The sequence below is a fragment of the Euprymna scolopes genome, chromosome 10 (assembly GCF_053919585.1).
Source record: "Euprymna scolopes isolate OS-2025 chromosome 10, ASM5391958v1, whole genome shotgun sequence".
Lineage (NCBI taxonomy): Eukaryota > Metazoa > Mollusca > Cephalopoda > Sepiida > Sepiolidae > Euprymna > Euprymna scolopes.
In genome coordinates, this window is record NC_136491.1 from 25,743,271 (window position 1) to 25,755,947 (window position 12,677).

The window sequence follows — 12,677 nt, forward strand, 5'->3', positions numbered from 1 at the left end:
TTTTCGATATTTCGTCGATATTATTTAGTAAGAATGTTTAGCAGAAAAGCCAACAAACGACTACTCGAAAAAATAAGTATAAAAGAAATAAATGTTATCATAGTCATTAAAAGTTCAGTTCATGTGTTTTTTTTGTTTTGCTTTGAAATAGTTTTTAATTCTCTGTACTTGAAATAATTTCAGCAAACCGAAATTAAAACGAAATTTGAGGCGATAACTACTTAAATGGATTTTTATATAAACTACACATGCCATAATCGAATATTCCTCAAGCACAAAATAACGGAAAACATTAAAATATGTTTATAAATATTCCTTACGTTGACGGAACTCTCTTAAATTGTTAACACAGAATGCCCAGGTGCCCCTCCTTCAAATTAAAAACGAGGCTCTCCATTTTAAAGTTGTTGCCATTTTGATTTTTTTTTTTAAACCGGTCTACAAACTACTTAAAACTACAAACCAATGAACTTTTCTACTATAAAAGTAACTTTTATTGACTATGGTAACATTTATTTCTTGTATATTTATATTATTATATATATAACGTTTTCTCTTTGTAAGGAAACATCATTTTGTTGGTGTGTTTGTTGGTGAATGGAAACAAAGTTGATATAAAAAAATTATATTTTCGCGAGAATTATCTTTACTTTCATCATTATTTTGCTTAGGGCAAAATTTTTGAGTATCAAAACCTATCTCTTTACAACCCTCTCCTTTTCATAACCTATCATACTTTCATCAATCACAGTCCATTTTCTGTAGGCTGTTTTTGAACCCAGTCAACAACGGGTACTTCTGCTAGTGTATATATATATATATATATATATATATGAGAGAGAGAGAGAGAGAGAGAGAGAGAGAGAGAGAGAGAGAGAGAGAGAGAGAGAGAGTTTATCAAAACGGCTCACCTTTTCAGTTTCCAAGAAGGTTTTACCAAACATGCTGTCAAAATATTTTGGAATTTCATTGTTCCGAAGAGCTCTCTTCGCCATTTCCTCCTCGTTATAATAATCGTTCTGTTTACTCTTCTTTTTCACCTTCAATTTATTTTCAAAAAATGTAATACTTTTAATACTTGTAATTCTTCTCTTGTACAATTCCTTTGCTTCGTCTAAACAAATTTAAAAAAAAAAAAAAGAGAAACATAATAAAAAGCGAACTAAGCAAATCAGTTTTAATTAAAACTAGAAAGGTTACCAGGTGTTTCCTTACGTTATAAAACCCTAAATAGAAGATGTTAAATAGTATTTCCCACCACTCTCTCCAGAATAGAAATTCCATTTTAGTTTCTTACTAGCCTGGGTGCCCGGCACTGCCCGGATGTTTGGAGGCGTGTGTTAAGCAAAAAAAAAAAAAAAAAGTTCTAGTAGGCAGGCAGGCAGGCTCGAACCCGTGACGCGAAGGCAGAAAAGAAAGTGGAAGTGTGTGCAAGGATGTTGGTTGCAAAAAATAAATAAATAAAGTGCCCAGTTGAGGGTGAAGGAATTAATGTTTTTGACCAATTTTTTTATATTTGTTTGAGGGGTCGAGCTTCAAAATGATACCGATCTCGTGAAAATCCGTCGCCTCTGTCGAAAGTTTCAGGCATACATACATACATACATACATACATACATACATACATACATACATTTAAACAGTCAGGTGAGATTTATATTATAGAAGATGTGAGGGTGAAAACACAAAACTTAGGAGATGCTACATCAAATAAATATGAATATAGGTGGAAGGCTATAACTGAATGCATATGAAAATATCAGCAGTTGCCGAAGGATGGATGGAAAACGGGTGTATTAACAGCAGGAGCAGCGTTTGGGCGCATATGCAAATTGGCAAGTGTGCTTGGTGCTGCATCTGAAGAAAAAGAAAAAAAGGACACCACGTAGTCTGGGAGCAACAAAGTCGGTGCCGAAGGAGACGAACGTGTAAAGTGAAGGCGAGAATGGGCTTGCTGTGGCCAGCATATGGGCTGAAGAAATAGAAACACAATCAGGTTAGATGGACATGTGACAGCGAGAGATTTTTTAAATGGTGTCGAGTCAGGAGAGTAACGGTAATAAATGTTTTTGTTAAAAAAGAAAAAAAAGCCAATCCAGATATTTATTTATTTATTTATTTCCTTTGGTTGTTTGTAACTGTTATGTTACAAATGTATATATATATATATATATATATATATATATATATATATATATATATATATATATATATATATATGTTACAATACTACCGTAAAGTATTCTGTTTATTTGTAGAGAATGCATAGCATTTTGGTGGATGATCCATCAAGATTTCTCTCAGCATTTTAGTGTCCAATAATTAATATAATGCTCTGACAAACTACAAGCCCTTGTACCCCCTCGACATAAATACCCCCAACAAACCAAACAAGCAGCAAAGTCTCACCCCTTCATATTAGAGATCTTTGGATGTAAGAAAGCCTTCTACTCTAATAATTTCTTCCCTTAAACTGCTAGACTTTAGAATTCCCTTCCGGTTTCCTGTGTCCCCAACTGTACTGACATGCAGAAGTTCAAGTGGAATGTGAACAGGCATCTTGCTGCTCAACTCCCTACGTAGTATCCCTGCAACTTATGTCCCTGATAGTAGCCCCCTACATCAAAGTGGCACTGTGCCTCGTTTGGGGTGAAAATGTAATAAAAAAAAAAATTTTAATATGAAAACACGATACAAGAATAAAGTGGGGGATGCCCTTTTCTCTTCCCTGCAACCTCTCTCCCACAGAAGAGACGTTGCGAGCCTGTCTTTGTTTTATCGTTATTTCCATGGCAGGTGCTCGTCTGAGCTCCAATCCCTCGCCCCCCCCCTCGCCAATCTTTCACGAGAAACACCCGTCTGGCTGAAACTACTGGCAATAATTTTCCCCACTCTTTATCTGTGCCTAAATCCAAACGTTGATTCCATGAGCAAAGCTTCTTTCTTAGAACTGCACGCCAGTGGAACTCTCTGTCGCTTGCCTGTTTCCCACCTGACTACAACTTGGACGTCTTCAAGTCCAACATAAACAAACTCCTGACAAACCGCCCCCTTAAGTAAGACACTCTATCAAAAACCTCAATACTAATGATTACTACAATACTATCTCATTGATTACTGTACATGCAGTAACCCTTATCCCTGAGTGGCCTTCGGGCCTTGATAAGTGGTGACCCCCATGTAAAAAAAAAAAAATTAACTTACTTATCTTCATTTTTGGTTTTATTTTGTCATTCAAATTATATTGCTTCACGTTTTCTTGTAGACTTTCAGCTGCGGTCTTTTCTTGCTCTGGACGATTATCCTCTATTTGCAATTCCATTTTCAGTTTGTGTCGGTTAAAACAGTAGTCAATGTAATTATGCAACCCTTGTTCGATGCTAGAAAGAAAAAACATATCTATCTATTATATATATAAAAGTGAACGTGTCTCTGGGTGTGTGTGTGTGTGTGTGTGTGTGTGTGTGTGTGTGTGTGTGTGTGTGTGTGTCCGTGTACATTTTCCTACGCAATAACTCTGTCAATTTTCAGTCTACAGACTCGAAATTTGATATACAGGGTACTGAGATTTGGAAAAATCTTTGTAATACGTTTTCGGCCATAAACTTGGCTGTTAAGAGGTCAAAGTTCAATGATTTGACCTTCGAGAACTCTACCAAACTCCTCCGCCAATTTTAAGACTAAACACTTGAAATTTTAGATATAGGTTCCTTGGACATGGATCTAACTTAATAACTTGATTTGAGCCTAAAACGATAAATGTTAAGGGGTCATAATAGGGGTCAAATTAAAAAAAAATTACCGTTTTTTTTTTTTTTGCTCAATATACACCTCCAAACACCTGGACAATGCCGGGCTGAAATGCTAGTGTATATAACTTATATGTTTATATGTAATTTAACTACTTAGGGAAGTGATTACATATGAATAAATAAGATAAAGTTCTCATTTAGATAGCTCAATAGTGCGACACTAGAGCTATAAATATTTTCTTTAAAAATAAATGAATACCCGCTGCATTAATTGGAAACATCCTATTCGTGGGCTGTTTAACTTTTGAAATATTGTTTTTTTTTCTAAGCGCTGATGAAGCCCAAGTTATGCAAATTATAATTTGATTAATGGCTAACATTGGGGCCTGAAACTATTATACACTATGTTGTTACCAATAAAAGAACATTTACACGAGTTTGTACTGTAATTCAAATCTTGTCGGTAGCTGAATACTTGATGCTTCACCAGGGCTATCAAGGGTATTTTTTATTGTGATGCCATCACTAGATGGAGTGCCTACCATGGCTTAAGAGAGACCTATCTACCCTCGAGAGAAAGATAGACCACGCCAGTTTCTCAATCTATTATTTTACCTTGCAGTACATAGAGCACCTCGCCTTCCCAAATGGTCACCCATCTGGTACTGGCCAGGCTCAATGTTGCTTAACTTCAGTGATCTAATGGGAACCGGTGTGTCAACATGGTTGTGCTGTGTGTAATACAATCAAAATAAGACAATAAAGCTTGTTACAGAAGAACACAATTTATGACTGTAAATTATATTTTACATTAATTTATTGTTCGACAGGATACTCAAATAAGAAATATTAAGATTTCCTTAATCCGAGTTGGTTCAAAGATATTACCAAATGAATATTGTAGCAAATCTATGAATTTGCGTGTACTGGCAATTAGTTCAAACAGCATTATATGAAAACTAGTCATAAATGCAAAAAAGTGCAAAGAGTTCATGAAATGGGGGAAAACAATGAAAAATAAAAAAATGAATTAAAGAATTAAAGATCAAAAATTCAGATGAAAGGATATGAAGAGGTTAAGTATTTTCAAGGCAAAATGATTGAGAAAAGCCAATGTTCCGATTAGAAGAAGTCGGATTTATAATGTTGACAAATAGATCCAAATTAAAAATCCAAAATTTGTGTAATACAAGTCTATAGGAAAATCTGTTTGCAAGCAATCGAGGAATAAAGATTATTTCGAGTCGTTAGAGTTTGTTTTTTTTACTTAGGGAAATTGAGCCAGCATAACACATACTTCCATAGCCGTTTATATGTTCATAATTGAAACAAATCCGACAATCAACAAAATCCCACCCCTTCACTGTAGAGTTCCCCGGATGTCGGGAAAATTTCTGCTCTAATAGCTTCTTTCATCAGACTGCTTGTCTTTGGAATTCCTTCCCTGCTTCCTGTTTCTCTGACCGTACCAACACGCAAAAATTTCAATGTAATGTAATGAATAGCTCGCTACACAACTTCTTTCTTATGATGCCTCCCCATAAATCTTGCCACTAACCACAGTAGTCCCTTATTTCTTAGTGGCAATTTGCTTGGTAGGAGGGAGGTATGAAGGAATAATACCGAAAAACTTTGGAAAAAGAATGGGAGAAATTGGAATCGGAGGGATTGCTTTGAAGATTTAACGCATAACAATAATGAAATCTGCTGAAATAGTAAAAAAAAATCCTAGAATGTGAAGACTAACACACATACGCTATAGGCACAAGCTGGAGATACAGAAACTTCAACAGATATTAAATACAAAAGGACAACATATGGAACCATGAAAACTGAAATTGCATAATTGCAAGTTAACCCCTGCTATGCCCCAGCCTTTTGTGTGTGTGTGTGTGTGTGTGTGTGTGTGTGTGTGTGTATGTGCCACCATAAACTGACGCCACACCAAATAAGTGAAGGGGGTCAAAGAGGATGGAATGACCGAGGAGTGAAAGCACTAACCAGACCTCCACTGGATGAGTGCAAAGAGGACTGGGACCTTGGGGAGGCTTATTGTCGCCCAAATTCCAGTGAAGACCAATGGTCACTGCCAACAAGAAATCAATGATAAACAGCTTTGCAATGACGCAAATTCAACTGCAAAGGTTATCGAAAGAGGTGGAGAATACTGGGAAGATTCGTTATCGCTCAGATTCCAAAGAACGACACAAGTTGTTCTCAAAGAGAAATCTGTAAAACTTGCGGAGAATGCTCTGTTTTGCGGTTGTTGTAAAAATTGAATGGAAATTTAAATTCCATTCCATTTTAATCTTTTTGTTTTTATTGTTGTTCTCAAAGAGAAATCTTTGATGACGTGTGATTACTCCTAGTGAGTAAATAATAATAATGTTCGTCCGTTGGAACGACGAACACTGATTATCCTAATGATGATGAATGACTCGTGATGGAGGTCTGTTAAAAGTGAAGCTAGTTTGCACAGAGCCAACCTCACTTTCTTGTCCCAACCAGCCTAATCCAGTGGGCAGGATAGGGTTGTGACACTGAATTATTTGTCGTTCGTCTTTTTATACACTTTATTTTTTGCCACATTTGCATATCTCATGTGATCTTTTCCGTGGCTGTCATGTATATTTTGGTGCTCTATCCATCGCCATGTCTCTTTTTCGCCTCCCAGTCAGTAAGTCTGCTGTCCATATATCAGGCTTTCTTTTCTTTTTCACTCTTTTACAAGTACATCTGCCAGAACGACAAAGACCATCTGGTCATCCTAGGAATGATGAATGACGCATGCTGGGAACTTATTTAAAGTGAAGCTGGTCTGCGCGGAGTCAGCCTCTCTCTCTCTTGTTCCAACCAGCCTAATCCAGCGGCAGGACAGGGTTGAGACAGCTGGAGGCAAAGTGGGATGTAGGAGCTGCCAAAAGTGTCAATGTCCTCCTACATACAGCGTCTGGTATTCTCAAATGGTCACCCATCTGGCACTGACCAGGCTAAACGTTGCTTAACTTCGGTAATCTAATGAGAACTAGTGCATCAACATGATTATGCCATATTATGCGATTTTATAAGCATATAATTTGGAGCCAGTTATTATAAACCCACTTCACAGATCCAGTCTATATAATCATACGTTTAGCCAACTTCATGTTCCTATGTACGGTATTACCATTTACCCCTCTTCAAAGAATAGGATCGTTAAACCATCAAAGATGCAATGCAAAAAAAGTACTTTTTAGTGCACATTTGGTGCTACTGTTGTGTCGAATGCAGAACTCAAACTTAAGTGTACTTCGTTGACCTTTGGGTTAGGATCAAATTGTCATTGGTCTTTATTCCCAATGTGCACTCATCTTGGAAGGTCTCTCTCCACTCCCCAACTTGTCATCCCTCTTTCTTTTCTCCCAGACTTGGATCCCACCCCCACAAAATGGAATTCCTTTAAAAAAAAAATGAAGTAAAGAAAAAACGGAAAGAAATTTAGACATGTGCATACAAGTATTATGTTTTTTTTTTTTCTAAACAGTTTACTTCTTGTAAGTAAAAAAAAATTCTCGCGCTGAGATTGAAACCAAAACCTAAATACAGTGAGTCAAGTACGATAACCATTGATCCAGTTTGATATGTTCTTTAAAAAGTATTTTAAAACCTACTTATTCTTAACATAATGGGAACGATTCGCACATGTATGGTCGTGAAACAGTTGACAAACAGATAAAAATCCGATAACCCCCCCTCCACATACCAATTTTTCAATTTTGACTCCTTAGCAGCCCTTTTTTCCACATGAAAACCGATTAAAAAGTTTTCCACATGCCTGAATACCCTACATAACAAATTTCTAATCTGTAAATTTGTTGAGTATCTGGGTTAAGAAGTGTCCTCACATCCATACACACATTCTCACTTTTATAGATATACTAGCATTTCAGCCCAGCGTTGCCCGGGGTGTTTTGAGGTGTATGTTGAGCAAAAAAAAAAAAAAGCAGTCAATTGTTTTAACTTTGACCCCTATTATGACCCCTAAACATTTATTGTTTTGGGCTCAAATCAAATGATTAAGTTAGATCCATGTCCAAGGAACCCATATCTAAAATTTCAAGTGTTTAATCCTAAAATTGTCGGAGGAATTTGGTAGAGTTCTCAAAGGTTAAATCGTTAACCTTTGACCCCTTAACAGCCAAATTTCTGGCCGAAAACCGATCACATAGATTTTCCCAAATCTCAGTACCCTGTATCTCAAATTTCGAGTCTGTAGACTAAAAATCGACAGAATTATTGCCTAGGGAAATGTACACAGACAGACAGACACACAAACACGTTCACTTTTATAGATATATAGATAGACTATTTATTTCAAGAATATTTTGTCAGGAGGTCGGTATCTTCAGACAGCCTTGCTTAATTTGTTAGATGTTGGCCGTGCAATGCCGAAAGGTGTGCTGGTCCATGATTATTATGACCTTTAATATTTGTAAAAATAGAATGTCAGAAAAAATTATCATAGCGAAATTAATATTTACAGATAAAATTATTTATGTTAAGATGTTTTAATAGAAAAGAATGTTAGAACACAAACAATAGTTTAAAGATAGGTTTGACCTCAAGAGTTTGGCGTAGCATTACGTAGGGGTCACTTTAGATGATGTGGACTTTAAGTAGAGCTTGAAAGACGGAGAACGGAATCTTCTAGCGCAACAACGTTAAGTATTTTTTTTTTTTAAACTAATCCTAAATGTTTCTTTCTATGTTACCTTGTTTATAAACGTGTTTTTTCGTGTTTTATTTATGTATTTTGTCTGTATTCTCCTGTATTCTCCTGTATTATCCGCCCCCCCCCCCTCATTCTACAAAGTTAAACAATAAAAACAAACAAAATGCCGGCAACTAACTATAAAAGAAAAAATGCTGGAAATTATTCTAATAGAATAGATAAAGTTAGGACTTTATTTAAGTAGTATACTTAATATATACTATTACTGCAAGCTTGTCTGTATTGTAAATGCCTTTCTTCTTGCTGGCAAATCAAACCATCTAATATAGTTAGCCTTATGTTCTAGTACATTCGAAATATAATACAGTGCAAAGAAACAGTTACTCATGAAAACGAACCACCTAAAGTAAAACCTTGAATAATTATCTAAACTCGAATATAAATTAATATTAAGCCGACTTTACAAACTGATAATAGTTAATTATTCGATTTTAATTAATTATAAGATGAAACTCTAATAATTTAAACTCGATAAATAACGACAAACTTCCACCCATTAATATGGGAGGGGAGATTATCATCAAAAGTGTCCTGAATTGTTAACTTAGCACCGGACTTACTACTTAGATATTAAGTAAGTCACTTGTCCCCATTCCCCCCCCTTTTTTTTTTTAAATGGAGAGTAGATAATACAGTGGATGTGTTATCGGCAGCTCCAGTAACTCTCGCTTCTCCTATTTTGTCATTCAGTCCTCATTCAATGAGTGATTTTTCTGACAAAGGGTGAAGAAAAAGCTGCTTAAAGGTCGGTAGTACTTGGTGACCAGTAGTCTGAGATGTCGGAAATTTTTCTGTCTCTATCTGTCCTTGTGGCCATGTCACTAGTAAGGGTGCTGGAGGTAAACGTTTGTCTGGGCTGACGTTATCCGCCTGATAGTCAGGGACCCGAACCTTGGATTAACCACTAAGGAGGCTGTCCTATCAGCAGGCGCAAAGTACTGGGACTGCTGTATTGCCATTTGGTGAGTGGATCTGGACCATGCAGTAGTCTCTGGTGGGGCCTCTCGATGCCATACTAGTGGGTAATTGTTACGGCTTCACCTTTTCGTGTGCCACAAATAAAAAAAAAAGTTTTCCTGTCTTTTTCTCTCTTACTTTCCCTCTCTGTACTGCTCTAACCAAGTATGCCGACCTATTCCACAAATCCCCAAACTTCAACATGAAATATTTCCAGAATAAAAACTCGATTAAACCTAGAACCCCATCTTCCAACGTAGACCCCTACTACCAGGTCTCCTTCTCCAACATCAGGGGTCTACGTTCCAACCTTCCAGAGGTTGAAACCCAATTACAGGAGACGAAACCGGACATATTCTTTCTAAGTGAAACTGGAATAGGGCCGACCACTTCCCTAGATGAGTTCATAATTAACGGATACAAATTTAACAGCTAAATCTGACCCCCAAGATCGCCATGGGCATGGAATATGTGCCTACATTAAGGATGGCTTCCCGTGTGGCAGGGATATCTCTAGAGAAGATCCTAATTTACCCTATATGTGCTTCAGGGTTGCACTTGCTAACGCCACTGCATTTATATTTGCCCGCTATAGGCCCCACAACAGCGGAGTTACTATCTTTCAGAGTATATCTGAGAAAATAGACCACATACTGTCTTCACATCCCTCGGCTAACATCCACATATGTGGTGACTTCAACGTCCATAACGTGGAATGGCTGACCCATTCAAATAAGACAGATGATGAGGGGAGGTTTTGTCGTGATTTTGCCATTGCTTATGATCTCACTCAGATTGTTCACGAACCCACACGTGTGCCCGATACATCCGGTCAATATGCAAGCCTCTTAGACCTTTTTCTCTCAACTTCCCCTGAGCTATGTTCATGTTCCGTTCATTCTCCTCTAGGATCCTCCGACCACTCCGTCGTATCAGTTAAGATAAAAACGAAATGTAAGAAGCCCCCAGACGTACCCCTCCACCGTACTGTAAACCGATACTCTATGGCTGACTAGGATAGCTTCCGTACATTCATATCTGATTTACCTCTGCACTCCATGTTTAAAAAGGATGTGTCCTCTATAGTATCAGATCTGACCGAATGGTTAATTGCAGGCATAGACCAATTCATACCATCTAAAAAATTCCAACAAAAACCTAACAGCCAGCCATGGTTCTCCCCAGAATGTGCTATCACGCACAGAAATCACTTTTTCCATAGCTACCAACGTAATAGATGCACTAAGACTAAAGCTGCTTTCAGGTCTGCCAGCAACCACTGTAAAAGAGTAATAAAAAATGCAAGAGAGCTATATGCCCAGTCTGTTAAATCCAAGGTAGCTGATCAGCGGCTTGGATCCCACCAGTTTTGGCAAATAACAAATAGGATCCTGAACAGAAGTGTGCATTCTATCCCAATCATTATCAATGGACCAGAGGTCATCTCGTCAGCGTCAGACAAGGCCAAACTATTTGCAAAGAACTTTGCAGCTAATTCTACCCTATGCGACGAAGGCCATCAACTCCCCATATTTCCTCCTATAACACAGAACAAGCTAGGTAACATACAAATATCCGTGCATGAGGTCGTCAAGCTAATAAAGAACCTAGATTCCAGTAAAGCAACTGGCCCTGATCGCATCCCAATTATAGTGTTAAAAAAGCTTCAACCAGAACTTGCTCCAATACTTACGAAACTATTTAAGCGCTGCCTTAAGGAGAAGTGCTTTCCAACTCCCTGGAAGACCTCATCAGTTTGCCCTGTATTTAAGAATTCAGGTGATAAGACATCTCCCTCTCAATACAGACCTATAAGTCTCCTGTGTGTTATGAGTAAGTTGCTGGAATCCATATTAAATAGAGAAAGCAGCAGGAATAACCTTCTTAGTGACACACAATATGGTTTCCGCTCTGCAAGATCTACCGCAGATGTGCTGACGGTTATATCCCACAGGATTAGTGAATCTCTTGACAAAGGCTTCCTTTCTAGGGCAATTGCTCTTGACATATCAAAGGCCTTCGACAAGGTATGGCATAAGGGTCTACTTCACAAGATTTCCAGCTACGGTATAACTGGAAATGTTTTCTCAATCATTAAATCATTTCTCTCCGATAGGCTCATAAGAGTAGTGGTAGATGGACAAAAATCGGAGGCCTGCAATATAAATGCTGGAGTCCCTCAGGGGTCAATCCTGGGCCCAACTCTCTTCCTGATCTACATCAATGACCTCCCTAAACACATACTTAAATCATTCGTTGACATCTATGCTGATGACACGACCATCTACGGCAACACATCAAAGGCTGTAAATGACAAAGTTCTCTCTGATTCTCTCTCCTCTGATCTCGAGCGCGTGGTTCAGTGGGGGAAGATGTGGCTGGTTACCTTTAATGCATCCAAAACCAAACTCCTATCCTTACATCATCAACGCTCTGATCCCCATCTGGCATCAATTGTGATGGATGGCTCTCGTCTGGGTGAGGCCCCGTATTTTGACAAGCTTCTGGGTTTGACCTTTACTCCTGATCTGAAATGGAACACGTACATCAAGTCTGTTGCCAAGGTCGCTGGAAAGATGGTAGGATCTTTCTACCGCTCCAGAAGATATCTCACTACTCATGCGATTCTCTATCTATATAAAAGCCAAGTACGTCCAAAGATGGGATACTGTTGCCATATCTGGGCAGGAGCTGCTAAAAACAGCCTATCCTGCCTTGACAGAATACAAAATAGACTTTGTGGCTTAGTGGGGGATGCCCTTTTCTCTACCCTGCAACCTCTCTCCCACAGAAGAGACGTTGCGAGCCTGTCCTTGTTTTATCGTTATTTCCATGGCAGATGCTCGTCTGAACTCCAATCTCTGGTCCCCCCTCGCCAATCTTTCACGAAAAACACCCGTCTAGCTGAATCCACTGTGAAAAATTTCCCCCACTCTATATCTGTGCCTAAATCAAAACGCGGATTCCATGAACAAAGCTTCTTTCTTAGAACTGCACGCCTGTGGAACTCTGTTCCGTCTGCCTGCTTCCCTCCGGACTACAACTTGGTTGTCTTCAAGTCCAATGTTAGCAAATTCCTAATGAACCGCCCCCTTAAGTAAACATTTCAGCAAATCTCCTCACTAACGTAATGTACTTGCAATAACCCTTATCCCTGAGTGGCTTCCGGGCCTTGATAAGTGGTGATCACTGTGTAA

At 38.3% G+C, this 12,677-nt stretch overlaps 1 protein-coding gene across 4 annotated transcripts in view; it reads right to left on the bottom strand.

Moving 5' to 3' along the window:
• LOC145285868 (sperm-associated antigen 17-like) overlaps positions 1 to 12,677 on the bottom strand; it is a 234,465-nt gene that overhangs the window by 57,648 nt on the left and 164,140 nt on the right. For all 4 annotated transcript variants that reach the window (XM_080134316.1, XM_080134314.1, XM_080134315.1 and 1 more), the window contains 2 exons: positions 3,205 to 3,380; positions 912 to 1,114 (listed from right to left, as the gene is read on the bottom strand). In XM_080134316.1, coding sequence (XP_079990442.1) covers positions 912 to 1,114; positions 3,205 to 3,380 — 379 coding nt within the window. The remainder of the gene's footprint in view (positions 1 to 911; positions 1,115 to 3,204; positions 3,381 to 12,677) is intronic.